The 18,400-nt window shown below is 36.6% G+C and overlaps 1 protein-coding gene across 3 annotated transcripts in view; it reads left to right on the forward strand.

Annotated features, from left to right (window-relative positions):
• The window catches only part of IMMP2L (inner mitochondrial membrane peptidase subunit 2), a 431,091-nt gene that overhangs the window by 46,145 nt on the left and 366,546 nt on the right, over positions 1–18,400 (forward strand). Inside the window, exon 4 of one of the 3 annotated variants that reach the window (XM_026039283.1) lies at positions 2,341–2,453. The exons of the other annotated variants lie outside the window; for them this stretch is intronic. Coding sequence (XP_025895068.1) covers positions 2,341–2,404 — 64 coding nt within the window. The 3' untranslated portion in view covers positions 2,405–2,453. Of the gene's footprint in view, positions 1–2,340; positions 2,454–18,400 lie in introns of those variants that run through there. 3 annotated transcript variants of the gene reach the window in all.

The raw sequence follows: 18,400 nt of genomic DNA on the forward strand, positions 1-18,400 counted from the left end.
GAGGGTAAAGGCATCTTGCCTCTGTCACCAGCCATCACAATGCTCCTAAATACTCTACCAAGTAACCTGGGAAAGACTTGGCATAATTGTTTGGTTTCCCAGTTTATGAATTTGTCATTGGTCAAACATGCATAACGTGATGTCCACAAAAATAATAGGTATAAACCTCTGGGATGAGCAGCAAAACCAAAGTTCAAGCTCATGATGACTGAGTTATTCTGAAAAACTGATTTCCCTTCAGAAAAAAATGTTATTATGATCTTGAGAACAGTTGTTTTTTTCACAATTTAGTATCCTGAATACTGGTCATGAAAAAGAGTTCTTTTCTTGAAAAATTTCTCTAAAAACTGATCTATGTGTTATACTTTACTTCCTTACATGTATGTATTGCAATATAATGTTTCAAAAACAAAATATACTAGTTTTGTATTTTTATTATACAGATAGTACAGTAGCAGAAGATTAGATAAGGATTTATATAGGTTGCAAGGCAGAAAATATTGCATTTCTTCCTCTTAGTTATATTTATATTTATATATTTATAAATGTACATTTATATATAATGTACATGTACATTATATATATATAAAATATAGTATATATACTATATATACTATATATACTATATATACTATATATATACTATATATATTTTATATATATAAAATATATAGTAATGTACATGTATATATAAAGTTACATTTATATATATTTCATATACATTTTTAAATTTTAGATAGTTTGAGCCAATTGCAATTTCAGATTTACTCTGGTAGTCCAGGGAACTGGATTTCCAGCAGAAAATTTTCAGATATTGTCAGATATTCTCAAGTCTATAATTAAAATCATTTAAAAGCTATTTTTGTCTGGGCTTTACCCAGAGTTTGGGTAACAAAGTTTGGGGTTAACCCTTCTACACTATCACAGGAGATAGTGTTTGGATTAAGTGTTTTCACTGGCCATGGAGAAATGGATTCCATCATTAGGAATATGTTACGCTGTAAGCACAAGCAGTCATAATAACACAAAATTAAGATGCTCCTGCAAAACATGTCCATTAGATCTCCAGTGAACCTTTTTTATCTATCTAGATAAATTGATCTAGATTTGTTAAATGGAATATCTTTCTGAAATATAGAACAAGCAATGAAATGAAGTGGTTTTTACCTGCATCTTGCCAAATAACAAAGCTTAAGACAAAGGCTCAGGTCTGTTTCCTTGTGCTGTATTGATTTTGCATTTCACTTACTTCTTAATCAAACGTTACAGAGGCTTAAGTGTAGTACATTAACAAAATTTCCACTATTAACTAAATTCATAATCTCATTTAAAAAATCAAACTGCATTATATATATGTCTGTATTAATTTTATCGTTTTCTTTTCATTATTAAATCCCATATTAGCAACACTATCGTTTTGTCAAACTGACAGGACTATTAACACTCAGATCATTTAGCTAGACTTCTAAAATATTGACTTAGCATTAGCTCTCTTCTATTCTCAGCTTTCCAGAACTATCAAGTTGACATTAATGGTATAGAGAATTGGCTGCATAGCTCTCTTAGAACACGTCATCCTGACCTGTTAATTTGCCCTGTTTAACATTTTCCATATTAAGATACTGATTGATTACTGTTGGTATGGAATTTTGTCACCCACTGATAACAGATTATCATTCTATTCTTCTATTTTTTCCACCAATTACAGCACACAACTACTTGCTGTAAGTTTATTAAAATAATTATGTAATTGTGCTAATAAAAACAATTACAAAAGACCAAGATAATTACAGTGTGCAGATGTCTGCATATTGACATTTACAATATGTAGATATTTATAAAATATGTAAAATAGAGGAAATTAAAATTAGAAAAGAAGTGTCATAGAATCAACTATGGAGCCTTCTTTTAATTTTGTCTCTCCATTTCCTACACTATTTTTATTGTGCCATCACTTTTATATCTTAGAAAATATTATTATAGTGTTTACAGTGACCACCTTCTGAGCATATTAATCTGATGAATTAGGTATTAATTAGGTGTTAGGTAATTAACTAGGTAAATAGTTCATATTTTACTTCATCCTATGTTAGGTAGGGAAGACTATTAGTGAGAGAAAACATGCATTTCCATAAAAAGACCATTAGTAATTCTGCAGCTTTCATAGTCAATCTGCTGATCTTATATTCCCAGTAAATTCCAAAATAATAAGCAAAATGAACAAAGGGAGTAAAAGGCTATGGAAGGTTCATTGTTGTGTTGAGAGGTGTTCTATGTCAGTATACAGATGTTTTCAGCATTTTTATGTGTTTTATTTTGTATTCTGCTTCTATACCACAGTATCTTCAGAGTGGCTCACCATCTTCAGCATGGTCTGCAAGAAGATGTGATTGTGCCCCAATAAGCTCCTGTTGATGAGTAAGATGTGATTACGGGAAGCCAAAGAGATGCAGATGGAGAAGAAAATTAGGCCAGAGGTTGAAAAGTCAAAGAAAATAAAAAGAAGGAAAAAATATTGATGGGGGAAGTAAATACCCTAATTGTCCTGTTCCACAGATTGTTTCAGCTATAAATATTTCATAAATATTCCATAAATTGACAGTGAGTTAAATGCAGAGTTTGGATTAGGTATGTTTTTCCACTTTCATTGCTTGCTCTAAAGAACATTTAAGAAGGGTCACTAATTAATGCGTAAGCCTATGCCTGGCTTTATATAGAGGAGTATTAAACAGGTAGGAGGAAAGTGTACCTGACCTTTTGTGTATTGTTCGTACCATCTTTCTTTTCAGGAAATCAGTCACAGGTTAGAGCAGGAGTTGTTTCTGTCCTGGTGCTTTGCAGAGCCAGTCGTTTAATAGGCAAAAGGGTTTGGCAGGGACTATGTCTGTGGGCTGAAATACATGCAAAGCCTGTTAGGCTTCACAGGCTGCCCACTGCTTCCAGGATATTCTTCAAGTATTGTCTGTCTTCCAGAACCCCCCATCTTCCTCTTATTGTACAGGGCTTTGTGCTGTATCCCTGTGTGTTCCTGTGTATTAATAGGAATCACTGACGTTGAGAATTGGCAGAGGAGGGACTAGTACTGGTATAGACATGTATGTGGTTTACAGCCTGGATATTTATAACTCACTTTAATGTATTTCATTTCTCTCTTTCTTAGTAGTGTAATAGTTTATCTGTTGGCTGATCTAGGCAAGAATACTATGAATATCTAATATTGACATATCCATTAATTTTTACCAGATACCTCATCAGTTTAGACTTCCTATAGCCCTTCCTTAGTATGAAGAGAAACTTCTTATTAGCATCGTAGGACCTCATACAGCACTATGCATACTACAAATTTGGATTCACATTTGTGCAAAAACAAGCACTGGGTGAGAAGCCTGAATATAGTCTTTATTTAGCTTATTTCAAAATAGGACAGTTCCTAGCTATGCAAAATATTTTGCTTCGTTTCTTGTAAGAAGTAGAAACATGTATTAGTAGAACAGGGTATCTGGAATTATATTTTTAGAACGTAAATTGTTCATGGGAAAACAAGCACAAGCGTTAGAGAAGTGAAGCATGAGCTAGTTTTTTCAGCTGGGTTTACTGCAAATAGACACCACCAGATACGCCACAGTATTTTCATAATTTCATTGGTAGCATCCTTTTATAGCAGTACAAATTTAAGGTGGTAATTGAATTAAAAAGGAAGAGAATGTAGGAATATAGGGGAGAATTGCAGGTGCTTTTAGAGACTAATTATAAGGCTATTTGGGCACAGCAGGGTACAGAAAGAGATGTAAGTGGCCTAGCTTCAGATAAGGCCTTCATCAATTGTGTTTTTTTTTTTTTTTAACAGGGTCATCTATGTTTTTATGAGACAAATATAATCTCTAATTGCTTTGATTTGTTTCTTTATAATCTGAATTCTTGTTGTTACAATATTAATTATCTTCTCTGCTACTAAAATAAAATTGTTATGCATGTTGCTTCAGAAACTACTCTCTGGGCCTTTCTAATCACCATGCTGTGTTGATCGAGATGAACTCACTGAAGTGGCTATTGTATTGTAACAGTGACAGTCAGTGTCCAGTGAGCTATTAAATATGGTTAGACACTCTATCGTGAAATTGGCATTTAAATTTAAATATCTAAATATAGGTATCTAGAAAAGTCCTGGGAAGCTCAGTGGAGATCAAGTCAATGTAATTAGTGGAGGCTGGAAGCAGATGGATGCTCCCATATAGACACCTACGTTTAGGCTTTTGAATCTGAGAAGTGAAGTATCTTTTCAGCCTTTCTCTCAAAACAGGCTTGTACCAAACCCTGTTACTCTTTCTTTGAGAAGTCATATAGGTATGTACTTGAGTTTGAGTTTGAGACAAGAAAAGTCACGTAGGTATATAGCTGAATTTGCATTTGTACTCTCCTAGGGGTATTTTGATAAGCAACTAACTTTAAAAATTGCATTTTGACAGCTTTTTTCAAGGGAAGTTGTGTTTCCTGTAACTTCTTTTTTTTATGCGATAAGCAGCCAACAAGTCAACAAGAGAGCATCTGATATCAGAACATCAGTACCTACTGCTGGACTGGACAGCCACAGGAATGTCAATAGCCATTTGGATTTTTTTAAACTTATTTATTTCTCACTTTATTTTATTTATTTATTTTTTGAGAAAACTGTAAGCTCCATAAACACTTACTGTTGCAATAGCACAGGAGAAGAGATAAATTGCGAGGCAGAAAGACTTGGAGGGTGCACAGAAAATATCCTTCATTTGACGCTGTGCCAATGATGCTTGTTTGAATTAAAAAGGAAGAGAATGTCCTTGAAATTAAAGGAAGAGAATATCCTTGAAATTAATTACAAGTCTGTTGCATTTCAAAGGTACTAGTGACACTTGCCTTAGGTATACAACATATATATGTGTGTGTGTGTGTGTGTGTGTGTGTGTAGTAAGTTCAGTATTTTCTGAGACTGTGGAGTTTGCTGTGCACGTGCATTTCTTTGTAGCCTTTCCCAACACAAATGTGGAAAGGTTCTAATTTTGCAGTGAATTCTCCAGCTGCTGACTTCCCCTTTCTCCTTGGATGTTAAGCCTGAGCTCAGCTGGGCATTGGTTATTCATGAGTCTGCTGACAAAAGATTTTTGGTATAGTTGATACTGAGTTTCTTGTTTAAAATTTTTTGATATTGGATACAGTAAATACATTGTTGTTCGGAAAATGTTGCTTATTCTACTTTTCACATCCAGTTGGATGGATTAACCTTTCTTCTAGAGAATACACGCTACGATTTAGACAGTAGCTAAAAATTTCACCTTGATTCATATTTCCAAAAAAGTTTCAGAAGATTTTTTTCCTTTAAAGATAGCAGATTATGATATTTATTAATTAGAAATACTTTCTTCTTTGAGAGCTATGATTTACAGAATGTTTTAAAAACAGCAATAAGAAATACTCATTTTTCTCTTGTAAAGAAATACTTATTATTTTCTCTTATTGAAGAATTGAAAAGTGTCTCTGCAGTATCTGAAATTGTTTGTGTAAGGTATTTATTTTTAGGAAAGTCAGAAAAATCTATTTTTTGACAAATGACACTGGAAATGAAAGTTTTTACAGCATTTAAAGTTATTTGTTATTTTAATAATAACAAATTCACTTGTCATAGGTTTCTTCCAGCTGATTTATTTAAATTACTGCACCCTCAATTTAAAAGAACAATCTGACCCTTATGTATATGACTCCCTCTGAACTCTTAAGGTTTCTGCTGTCAGTATTGTTTTTACTTCAAACTTACTGAATTCAATTACCACTTTGCTATTCGATTACCACTTTGCATTCAGTTGTTGAAACCTCCTTTGTCAGCAAACCTGGTTTGATTTTTTTTGGCAATAATATATTTGTATTCTGGTTGCTTCATTTTACTCCGGTCACCTCTTGTTCATGGCCAGTCATTCTGCCTCATGGTCATAACAGCTGGCACAAATTTTGAGCAAACCATGTTTTCTTTGTGAAAGAGGGGACATCTTCTCTGCTTTTTACTTTTTATCTGTAGTGGATAAAACTGTTTTTCATTGGGAAATTTCTCCTTTATCCATCAATATATTAGGAAAGTAAAAAAATAATGCAAAAAAATCTTGTTTTGAAATGTAAAGACATCTAGAAAAAAAAAACTTGAAAAGCAATATGGTATATGGAGAGAGAAAAAAAAATTTCCCTCTACAGTGTCCTGGGTACCCAAGATGGGCCAAGTATCTCAAACACTCCATATCTCTCAAAAATGTTTTTTTAAAACACAATATATGAAGCTATCGGTGAAACTGAGCGTAACAGCACTCACTTGGCTTTGCTTTTCTCATATTGCCAATGTTAAGAGGCCATTATTACAAGAACACGTATAAATGTGAGATATAAGTAACAACACTGAGACAGCTAAGACAAGGGGTGTTTACCTGGTGATGCGAGGGAGCGTCCAGAGTCAAAGACGCAGTCTCATAGAGATTAAGTCAATGCTCCGTTTATTGCAGATTCCACCACACTTTTATACAGTGAACAGTAAGCCGCACCCCTGACCAATCATGGTTTTACACGCTCTCCTCTCGCCTCTGTCCCACCACTGTCTTCGGGGCTGGCATCCAATCCCTTATAAGTTTACCTATAAGGTTCCGGATACAATACCTTTTATGCCTAAAAACAAGTGCGCCACAGCTACTGTCCAATTAGCTTCATGGTCACACAGCAGCCGGACAGCTGCCTTTGTTTTTGATCCGCTGATGGAACAAGTACACTGTCGGCCTTGAAGTTAGTTATCTACTAACAAGGCATCCTGCCTGCTAATAGGCACTGTACAGCCATCCTTGGAGCGGGCCCCAACAACCTGGAGTATTGGGTGCAGTTCTGGGCTCCCCAGGATGTGGAGCTTCTAGAGAGGGTCCAGCGGAAGATGACCAAGATGATGGAGTGAGCCATCTATCATATGAGGAAAGACTGAGTGAGCTGGGTCTGTTTAGCCTGCAGAAGAGAAGGTTGAGAGGGGATCTGATCTACATGTACAAATACCTGAGGGAAGGATGTAGGGAGGAGGGGGCCAAACCCTTCTCGGTGGTGGCCGGTGAAAGGACAAGGGGCAGTGGGCGTAAGTTGCAACACAGGCAGTTCCATCTGCATGTGAGGAAGAACTACTTCAGTGTGAGGGTGACAGAGCCCTGAAAAAGGCTGCCCAGGGAGGTTGTGGAGTCTCCTTCTCTGGAGGTCTCTGGAAGGCCTTCCACCTTCCAGGGTGGTCTGGATGCCTCCCTGTGCCACATGCTCTAGGTGTCCCTGCTTGAGCAGGAGGGTTGGACTGGATGATCTCTAGAGGTCCCTTCCAACCTCAACCATTCCGTGATTCTGTAAAATAAAGCTAAGAAATTATCAGGATTAAAAACAGTGCAAAATGATGAAATCATCTAGAGTTTTAAGTAAAATGGAATTAATCTGAGTTTTCTTAGACTTTTTTTACCTTGTCACTAATTACAGCCTGAGAAAGGATTTGGATTAGATATGGCATGACAATACTTAAGTGCTGCCTATAAAACAATCTTCCTGTGACATATACAGCTATTTATTTTAAAATACATATTAGCACTAAATCCATTCTAATAGAACAGCTGCTATGCTGATGTAGGATTGTTTTTTTAAATGACATTTATGGTCATTCCTAGTTCAGTGGAATAGTTTTTTGAGGCTCTAAGTCACATCTCTAAATTTTATACATCACTACTGTGTTTAGTTTGTTTATCACAATAGCTCAAGGGCAAAGAAAAGACAATAATTCATCGTGGTGGGAAACACTTGGAAGGCCTTGATTATGCTAATTGATTTAAATTTTGTAGTACAAGTGGACAAATCTGGTACCAAACAGTTTAGCTCTCTCACAGAAGAAAAAAAAAATAAAAATAGTGAGAAAATAGGTTAAAACAGATAACACATATTTTTTCATGAACTGCTATTCAAATGAATATATTTTATTGTTCTAATGTTATAAATATTATTAGAAGCTACAGGAATTAGCAAGCTTTTAATGGCAATTAAGGTCATCACAAAATGATGTGGATGGCTCAGTTTCATTGTTCATTACAGATATTGTTTTTTTCTTATTGTTGATTAGCAGGAAATGATGCTTCATGATATGTCAGGTTTTGCTGGAATAAATGGAAGAATTCACTAAAGATACTCTAAGCCAATGCCAGAGTTTTTCCAAAGAAACTGTCCTGTGAGTCTTTTCAATAAAGAATTAAGAAGTGGGCAGAACTTATTTGTCACAAAAGACATTTTTTTTATTCCCACAAATTTTAGATATTTAACTGTCATTCTTAATGCTCTATCAAGCTAGTTGGTGCAAAATCTCAGAATTTAGTCATCTCTTAGTTTCTTTGCACACTGGTTTCATAAAAGCATGACCTCTGTACTTACTATGTTTTTCAGTTCTATTATCTGCTAGGCATTACATCCCTCATTAAGATCTCAGTTTTATGTCTTTAATGCAGAAAATTTGACTGTAGGTTTATTTAAGTGCATATAATCGTATCTTTAGACACTACGTTTAGACACTAATAGTCTGCTTAAGCATTCAGAGTTTTCAGTAGCAGAAAAGTTTTTAAAGATAAAAGCACTTTATTGACAGGCTTCTGCTTGCAGTTATTTCTTGATTAAACAAGGATATTGAAAGTGGTAATATCAATTACTAGTTAGGAGAAGTAGTATGTAAAGATAGATCTCTCTTAAAGTAGCTAAGAGCAAAACTCTTTTTGTGGGAGTCCTGATCACCATCTTCAGGATTTTTTAGTAAGTTGGGAGATTTAGTTTCGTGGATTTTTTTTTCTTTTCTTTTTTATTTTTTTTCCCCCAAATCTGCTGTGTTACTAATTATTTCTCTCTCAAAAAGCTGTATGGGGTACCCACAAAATAGATGAGTAACAAATGCAGGGAGCTCGCAGAAGCCTTAGGTAAACCACCGAGGGTAGAGCAGCCGCATTATGTTCTACCTTAGGGCAGGCTTAGTAGGAGGCTCAGCCAAGATAATCAACAGTTGCAAATTTGGGAGATTAATTTGTAGACGTGACTGAGAGGGAGCTCCAGGGCCCCAGAAGCTGAGGGCTTCCTGAGGCGTTCGTACATTTGTTAGGATTAAGGCAAGTGGCTTTTCTTGAGAGAAGTGAAGCAGGGGTTAAGCTGACCTGGCGTTGCAGAAAGAAAAACATGTTTTTAATCAGTAGCACCACCAAGCACTGGTACCGTTTGCCTTGAGAGGTTCTTCCAATCCCTCCTTGCAGAATTTCAGGACCTAGCAGCGTAAAGCCTTGAGCACCCCAGTCTAATCTTGTAGCTGAGCCTGCTCAGAACGGGAGATTAAACTAGATACCTCATGAAGCCCCTTCCGATCTGAATTATTCTGTGTTTTTAAAAGATCTGGAATTTTGCTGCTAGGAATATTACAAGGGGCCAAAGGAAATCTGAATGTATATCAAACTGCTGATAACCCAATATTTCTGCCATAAAGCCTGTAGCATGAAAATGTTTGTTTACAAACTTTAGGCTCAAGTAAACTTTTTTTAATTCTAATTGTGCGAAATTATTTTTCAACTGAAAGACAATCTGTATAAAATCTGAGCCTTTGGCAGGGGAAAAAAACGAGTACACTAGCTAAACAGGAGCACATGCTTTAATCCAGGGTAATATATAAACTTTATAAGCATTTAGTAACACACGCAGAAAAAAAACTCTCTTCTAACCCAGAAAAGCTTGGAGGCTTTTTTAAACATCCACATGGTACTTGCAATCTATTTATTTAATTATTTATTATATTTCTGTATCTTGGGTGATCTTTTTTAGTGAATGTCTTGAATGGGGAACAGCCTTCTAAGTACCGTGGGAAGTTGGGAGTGATTCAGAAACCGCCTGTGGTTGGGATCACCAGTCAGATGAGTGTTGAAGGGCCCATTTTATAAGGAAGTGGCAGCAGTGGCTCTAGCTGGACCAAAATCTCCTTAAAAGGCCTAAAGGTCTGGGTCAGAAGAAGTTCAGGAGTAAATTAAACTATTAGTTTGAAGCAATACTTTATGCTTAATCAGAAAATCAATTAACAGCAAATCCTATGGATTCCATACATATTATCTAGTCTACTTCTAAGTTAGCTGCAGATTCTTTATGATTTTAAAACATAGACAGTCTGCATTCAGGTGACAAGGGTGTAATTTGTGTTGTGTGTGTGTGGTGGGGTGGGGTTTGTATCTGGTTCTCAACTACCCTGTCACAAGAAAATGGTTAAAACAGCTTGTCCTCACTACTAGAGGGCCTGAAGATGCAGAAGGATGCAGAACAACTTCGATGTTGTTACCTGTATACATTTTTAGATGTTTTCAGTCCGACGCATTTAAATAAAATAACCCTGTTCTGTTTTTGTAAGCTGTTTTTTTCTGTTCCATTAACCAATGCTCGTGCTGTGCTGCAGTGCTAGGTCACAGCCCGCACGGCCTCTTTCAGTCATCCGTACTGAGTATTTCCTTTCTGTTTAATGTGCTCTGAAATTGTTGTTATGAGTTTTTAACAAGAAGGATGGAAATCAGGCAGTGATGAGTACTTACTTGGCTATACACTGGAAGCATTTCCCATACTTCTAGTAAATGGAGTGTCTTGAGTTCCTGCACAGACACTGAATCTAATTGACTGTAGTCTGTAGTGGCAAATCTGAAGGGAAAAGACTTGTTTGCCTTTGGAAAAGTAATGATCCCCAAATCATCTGGTTCTTAAAAGAAAACCAGTTACTGAGACTTTTCTAAATAAGCTAAATATGTTCTTACATTCTTTCCCCGTCAGATTGAACCTTGGTGTGAATTTTGAATTTTAATTAAAGAAGTCAATAGACAAATGTCTTCATTTTCAGGGCTAGTTCCTGAGTGAAATGCTGTGCTCGTGTTTACAGCTTCCTTAAACTAATGCAAAGACATTACTTCCTACCCTATGATGGCAGGATATTTCCATTAAAATAGTCCTCACTCTGTAGGACACTGTGAAGTTTCTGGATATTATCTGGGTGGAGAAATGCCAAGGAAGTTCTGATTTTAACAACAGGTTTTCCAAGCCCAGACCTAACCAGAGAGATCTGGAGTACAAGGTGCTCCGTGTTAGCAGTGGTCTTGGCACGCAGGGAGCTGTGCTCCGGCTTGCAGCCTGAATTCCCATTAATCACACTTGCAAAGGACTCAGGGATGGATCCATGCACAAATATGGTACAGAAAGTGCTTTACAGGTGTAGTGAGCTAGAGCATAAATCCATAGCAGAAATGAAGGACGTTTTTTGACATGACAGAAGGAAAGCTGTCATGTCAACATTCATTTTGCTGAAATGAAACTAGTGCTAATGTAGCTGAACATTATTTCTCTGAGATGTGGTAGTCTAATCACATTGTGGTTTACATTAATAAATCAAATGGGATATACTGAGTAGCTGTGTTACAGCTTGAAAGGCACAAGCTGCCAAGTACGAAGTAGGGTACAATAGGTGTGTGATGCAGTAGAGACAAATGGGAGAGGGAGTTGTCATGTATCACTCATTTGCTCTGTATAGCTAAAAGTGTAATAAAATGCCAAATGAATCAAAGATAACTAAAACTGTTGATGCAATTAGGTGTTAGACTTTAATACGTTTTCTTGCTATATGCACAGAAAGCACTCGCTTTAATAGTACAATTTGATGAACACTGGTAGCAGGTAGTCAGAATTTAAAAGTTTTATAAGGCGCGTTTTTATCAGGAAGTTCAGTGATAAAAAATGTGTTACTTGGATTATGGATGGTAGTTATATTTTCTGGATCTATCATGCAGCATGTTTATTCCTCTCAGCTGTACTTAGCTCTTGGATGCAGAATACTGGAAACTCCTTCTTAAGCTGTGTTTTTAGTGGAGTAGCTTTGAAAACATGTTTATGAAGCTTAAACAATTAAATTGAATTCCAGCTCTAGTTCTATTTCAGATAAGCGAAACTTAACTGAAACTGGCATTCGCGCGACTGTGGAAAACCCATAAAACCCTCTTAATACTATTTAGAGTTATATGCGGAAACAGCATAAAATTCACTTTGGGATGTATCCTGTAAGCTAAACACTCAGATAAGCCAAGAGACTGAGGCCAGATTAAACCCTACTGAGGCCTTGCAAGTGGCTTGGGTGCACTGTGAATGCTCCTCTAAGCTCAGAAATTGAAGTAGTTCCTTACAGTGTGCGGTATTACAGGATCCTGTCCCCAACTCTCCCTGCTGAAAAGCTTTATTTTCTTTTCCCTGATCCTCTTACTAATATTTAATTTTAACTTTATGACCATAAAGTGAATTTCATGTGCAATTTACAGTTTATCTCTGAAGAAAAGAACCATTTTAGAGAAGCCAACGTTTATTTTTACTCATACCTAACTAGTGCTCTACTGTGCATAACACTGAGAAACACTTACTGTGTACTAGTTGCATCTTGGTGTAGTTTTATTTTTAGTGCATAGAAAAATATTTAACATAGTTAAAGAGGCATGGATAATCAAAGACTTTCACATCATTTTCTGTCTATATTATCTCACCCATTCTGTATTTTGCCAAAGTATTAAATTTGCTTATTAGGAACCAATGTCCTGTAAATCCCAGAAGTCAAATTTAATGTTATGTGTAGCATAGGGTGCATTTAAACATCTGTTTATTGCAGAGCAGTGGACCACAGAATATGGCTCTGGTGTCCAAATATAAAATGATCCCGTGCATGCTGAAAATATGCTCGGGCTGGACTTGCTTCTAGATGAAATGCAACTAAAATACTTTTCTGCAACAGTGTCTTTCTTCTCTTTAGCTTTCTTTATATGTCCGCATGCACAAACTATTTATGTTATGGTTACAATTGCTGTCTGCTGTGGAAAGGAATTGGTGAAATCTGGAATGATCCTTAATTTGCTTATTTATTGTGATCACCTACTGAAAAATAGAACTATTTCAATTCTTATTTTCAGGTGGAAACCGCTAATTTTCTGTCAAAAAGAAATTCTCAATAAAACTAGCGCTAAAAGTGCTTGTGCTCAATAATACTTTTAATTCTGACATCTAAAACCATCTCTCATTATATGAAAATTGCTGTTGCAACTATACCAAAAGTTAGTAGCTTCTTTTTTTTATTCTTTTCCCTTTGATTTGTTTGTTTTAGCCAGTGAAAATATTCCCTCTCCTGAGAACCAGGATGAAATCAGTATGACAGAACATCAGTACGATGGAAACCACCCTTGGGTGTGGATACGCAGAGGGAATGGAGGTTTAGGAAGGCACACGTGGCTCTGAAATTCAGTAAGATCGTGTTGCAGGCTAGGGGATATGGGAGACGGGATGCAGAACTAGGTGAGATCTTTGGTCAGGCCCTGTATACTTCTTCTTATATTTTAAAATATTTAAGAGAAAAGTGGTACAAAATGTTACCTGAAGAGCCAAACTTTTACCTTCTCTCCAAAAAAAAAAAAAAAAAAAGGATTTTCATTTACTTTTCTGACTTTTAAACATGGGCAACTGATGTCCTGAAATGCACTCATGTTCTAAACAAGGATATTTCATATCTAAGTGTGTGTTTAGACAGCGTTTCATTGTACAACTTGTCTTTGGAACTAAGTTTTTGGTTCTTCTAATCAGGTAGTGAAAGAGATCAGTGTTGCTGCTGCTATTCAGTATTTTGTGCCTCTCATTTGTTTGAGCGAGGCAGGACAACGGGCTCAATGGGCCGCGCTTGCTCTGATGGGCAATTCCTGTTAGAGGAAATGCAAATGCAAAGGATCAGAAAATGGCTCTTGTTCACTTCCTGATTTGAAATGTAAATAATCTGCTGACAGTCTCCCACTGTCATTCCTACGGCTTTATCGAACACAGGCATAACAGCACAAAGTATCTTTTGAGAGCCTGAGTTGTAAACTGGAAATGCAGTTTGAGAGGAGCAGGCTGCATAGTGCAGCTTGTCTTCTCTAGAGCTCTGTGGCATGGGAAGCCTGAAGAACAGTGAGCTGCAAAACTTGTAACGAAATGGAAAAGTTGCAGCTACATATATATTGGCATCTAAAGCCTTTTTCTATTTGCTATGTTAGAAAATACAGAAGTATTTATTTTTTAATCCATAAGCAGTTCTCTGTCATAGTCTTTTGAAAGTATTTGCATGCCCTGGAATGGAAACCTCCAGCAGATGCCAAATGCAGCTAAGAATGCAGTTTGTGAAGAGGAAACCTCGGGAGTTAGTTGGATTGTGAGGGAGAAGGGATCAAAGTGGTTCCTAGTGGTAGGAACCCAGTGGTTCTCACTAGGACCCTGACTGAAGGAGGAAGAGTGGGGGGGGTTCCTGTGCAGCTGTAGCTCCTGTGAACGTGCGAGCACAGCCCAGGGCTGACTGGACATGATGTTCCTGCCCCTCTTGCCACTCCCCCATGCACTAAGCTTCAGACTTCAGTTTTAAATTAAATATAAAATTGGTGTCATTTGTTCCTCAGCATATCTTTTGTTAACAATATAGTTTTAAAAATTAGCTGGTCCAGGAACCTGCTAATAGATATTTTGAAAGTCGTTTTTATTGGTGTTGTGCAGTAACACGGCAGGAATTCAGGACTCTGGAACTGAACCAAGGGTTTGTTTGTGGTTAACCATCCTAAGATCTTGGATTCTGTTTGCTAAGGGACCTGTAAGCGCCTGTGAGTGTAAAACAATCAGCCATGAAGACAGCGAGTCAGATGCAGGGGATACAAGGATTTTACCACTATTGAACTGTAGCACGAGGGGATGGCTAGAAGACTTAGGAACTTGGGACTCTTGAATTATTGATTCTGTGTGCAGGAAGTTTGGAATATGAGGATTCATTACTGCATGAATGGCTACCATTTCTTGCCTTCTAGGAATCACCGAGAAAATGATTACTAAATATCATTCCAATGAGTACAAAAAAGATACCATTTATACAATGTATGTATACATACATTGAGGCAGAAATTTTCTTTCTTTTTTTCTTTTCTTTTTTTTTTTTTAATCTGGGCCATGGGTAGGATGTGAGTAGCATTATGTAAATCCCAGTCTGCGGGAAGAAACAACAGAGGATATTGCGAATATACAATATAGAGTTATTCAGTTTTTAGGAAAGAAACATATTTATGAAAGATTAATAAAATTATCTGTTTGGTCTGCTAAGACGGATGAGGGTGGCAAATCTGCCTACCAATTTTAGACATGTCACCTGTCCGGTCACAACTCAGAAACTACATGGTATCCCCTATATTAATTCTTCAAATTTATTTATGTACCTGCACGCTTGCACACACACACACACACACACACACACACACATATACACTTATATGCGTACATATATATATATATGGAAATGCGTACACAAATATATATGGAAATCCAACTCCAAAAAGGGTGCTGTTAGATATTAGTGTGTGTTGAATTAATTAATGCACAGTTATTTATATATTTCTTTTATATATATATTATATGCATAATATATATTTAATCCAGCAAGAAATCTATTGTCAGATTCCAAATGCCTTTTTTATAATAGTTTGGAGGTTGGTGACCTACACAGAAAGCCTGGAGGAGATGGGACCCTCCTCAGTTTGCAGGTGTCTGAACAAACAGGTTTGGAGAATCTCTGAAAAAAAAACTATCATCTGCTCCTTTCTGATGGTAGCCAAGAACAGAAGGGTAGTGCTTCCATTCCCTGCTGGAAAAAAAGAAAAAAAAGAAAAGGAAAATAAAAATGTGTTTATAATCACAGATTGCTTTCTTATGTCCATATTCTTATTCAATGATTTCTTTTCTCTAAAGTGAAAATCAAATATTTGAAAATACTAGGGAGCAAAATTAATACTGATTGGAGAAGTGGCAGCACTGATTTTCACATTTAATTTGTGCATTATTTATTGTGGTATTGTGATGATGTAATATGTGGTCTGGATACGAATCTTTGATACTTGTTTTCTGATGTAGCAGTTAAAAAAAAAGGTCAATTCTTAATGGATTAGCAATGAAATTTGAGGAAAAGAGTAATGCACGTGAAATTATTCCTCTTTATGTTTCCAGTCGTTCTTTCTATGGGTACAACTGGATTAATGAAAGATATAAGCCAAAAGTAAAGTCAGAAAAATAAAAAAAAGGTTGTTTCAATTTTTATTGCAAGTAGCATGCAATTTCTGTGGGAATATGGAAGAAACATCTTGTTCATTTACAGAAGATGATTACTTTTTCACAGTTAAACACTTCATGTTTTTCTTGTAGTGCCTAGGAGAATGTCAAAATAAACCTCCGAGTATGATTTTTATCTAAACAATTTTTATTGGCATTGTGTGTGATTTGTTAGGAATTACATCTGTAAGTAGCTGAGTAATGAAATTCCCCAAATAAGCAGCCTCAAGATAAAGTGAACTGTAAATACAACAACTTAGATGTTTGGGGAGTTTAGATATTTGCTTCATATAATCAGTTCATTCACAATTAAGGATGTGCATCAGTGAAGACAGGCACGTAATGAAGATAAAGAATGGCTGTGAAGGCTTCCTGATCTTAATATGAAAGAATTAATTTAATTAACTCAAACATGGGAAGCTCTGGCAGTTATTAAAAGACTTGGAAACCTAAACAGACTTTTCTATACTGATGTCCTGAAGAGGCCTGCAATTTTGTATGACATAATACTGTTGAGGTTTTGTGCTGAAAGTTTGAATATAAAGTTTAGTGATCAGCTGCCATCAATCAAACATACTGATGCATATTTGAGCAAGATCTGTTTCAATTTCCAGGCACCAGGAGGCTTTGACAGGTCACCCATCAAAGAAATTGCATGCATGAACTTGTAGCAAAATAGGTCCCGAGAGTCTTTGGGAGAAGATGTAACAGAGGGTTACTGAGCCTGGGCTGTGTGCATCACTGAATCCAAGGTCTGCTTCTCTGGTGAGCTCTGTATGTTGAACAAGAATAAGGGAGTATATCCATTTTATTTGAGAGATGAGAAGTAATGATTTAGTGGTACTCATGGTGTTGCCCTACAGGGTCAGTCTACGTCAGCTGTCTTGGAAGCAAAGTTTCCACTGCTACCACTTCCTGCATTTCCTTGTCCTGCTCTCCTCAGGCTTCTGAGGAAAGCCTGTCCTGCTTTCCTCAGGGCCTCTGAGAGCTCTGCTTCCTGACGCAGAGTTTGGGAAGAGGTCTGAAGTCTGTCTGAGGGAGCAGGAGCAGGGACATGCCCTGGGGTGGCAGAGGGCACCTCAAGTGAGGTTGGGTGGTAACAGCAAGTGATGGGATGGCTTGTCCCGTGCTTATGGTGGTTTGTAATCACTGCTGTAAATCACTCCATAGCTTCCTGAGTATTCTAAGTTTATCATTGCAAATAAGAACTCTTTTTTTTTTCCTCCTTTCCCTATTTTAATGTCCAGTGGTGCCGTTTTAGCCCATTGCTTTTTGCCTTATCGACAGTGAATGAAGAACTGTATATTTCTGTCCTCTTTACAGAACCTTTCTGTCTGTTTGAAGACTTGAAGTCTTTAAATCTTTATTTTAATGATTTGTGATATTAGACAAACTCAACTTGTTCTGTATTTGTTCTTGCAGAACATGTTTATAGACCTCTGATCATTCTTATTGCTCTTCTTTGAACTTTTGAATTCTCTGTAGTTGGCTGACGTTTTAGAGGAATTGTACTGTCCAAACTGGGACTCAGTATTTCACCCAAGAATTTACTGGTCCTGGAAACACAGGAAAAAACATTCCATCCATTATATATAATCCTACATAAGATTTTCCATTTCCACTGGTAAAAACATAGTTGATGGTCATATCCAGAATTTACTACTGATAGGGCTGATTATTGATAGTAATGCCTACTTCCCTTCCCTGAATTAAAACGAGAAAGATACCAGGCATATCACAGTGCTTCTTACAATATAGTACAGTATATTTCTAGGCTGGTCCCTTGCAGTGTCTACCAAAACATTCAATATCTCTGTTTATGAATCAAGGATATTTCTCCTTTGTTGACTCTCAGTTTGCAAAGCTCTGCCCCAGGTTCTTTGCTTTTGCCCTTGCAAGGAGGAATGCTATCTCTAATCAAATTAAATGGAAGAATGCAATTCTAGTTTCTGATAGTAGACTTGCGCATATGTAGGTAATATAGATCTTATTCTGTATGTTTGTACAGTACCGTACTGAAGAAGAGATAGTAGATATCAAAGGCCTTCAAAGTGTGGTCTGGAAGAAAACATAGGCAAAGAAAAAATCTTAGAATATAAAATGTGTTTGCTGGCAGTATTGGAGCAGGAGGTAAATCATTCTCTTTTATTTTGGTTTTTGAGTCCTGTCAAAGCAAGTTTTTCCAGGACAG

The sequence above is a fragment of the Nothoprocta perdicaria genome, unplaced genomic scaffold, assembly GCF_003342845.1.
Source record: "Nothoprocta perdicaria isolate Ctin4 unplaced genomic scaffold, notPer1 scaffold_227, whole genome shotgun sequence".
Classification (NCBI taxonomy): Eukaryota; Metazoa; Chordata; class Aves; order Tinamiformes; family Tinamidae; genus Nothoprocta; species Nothoprocta perdicaria.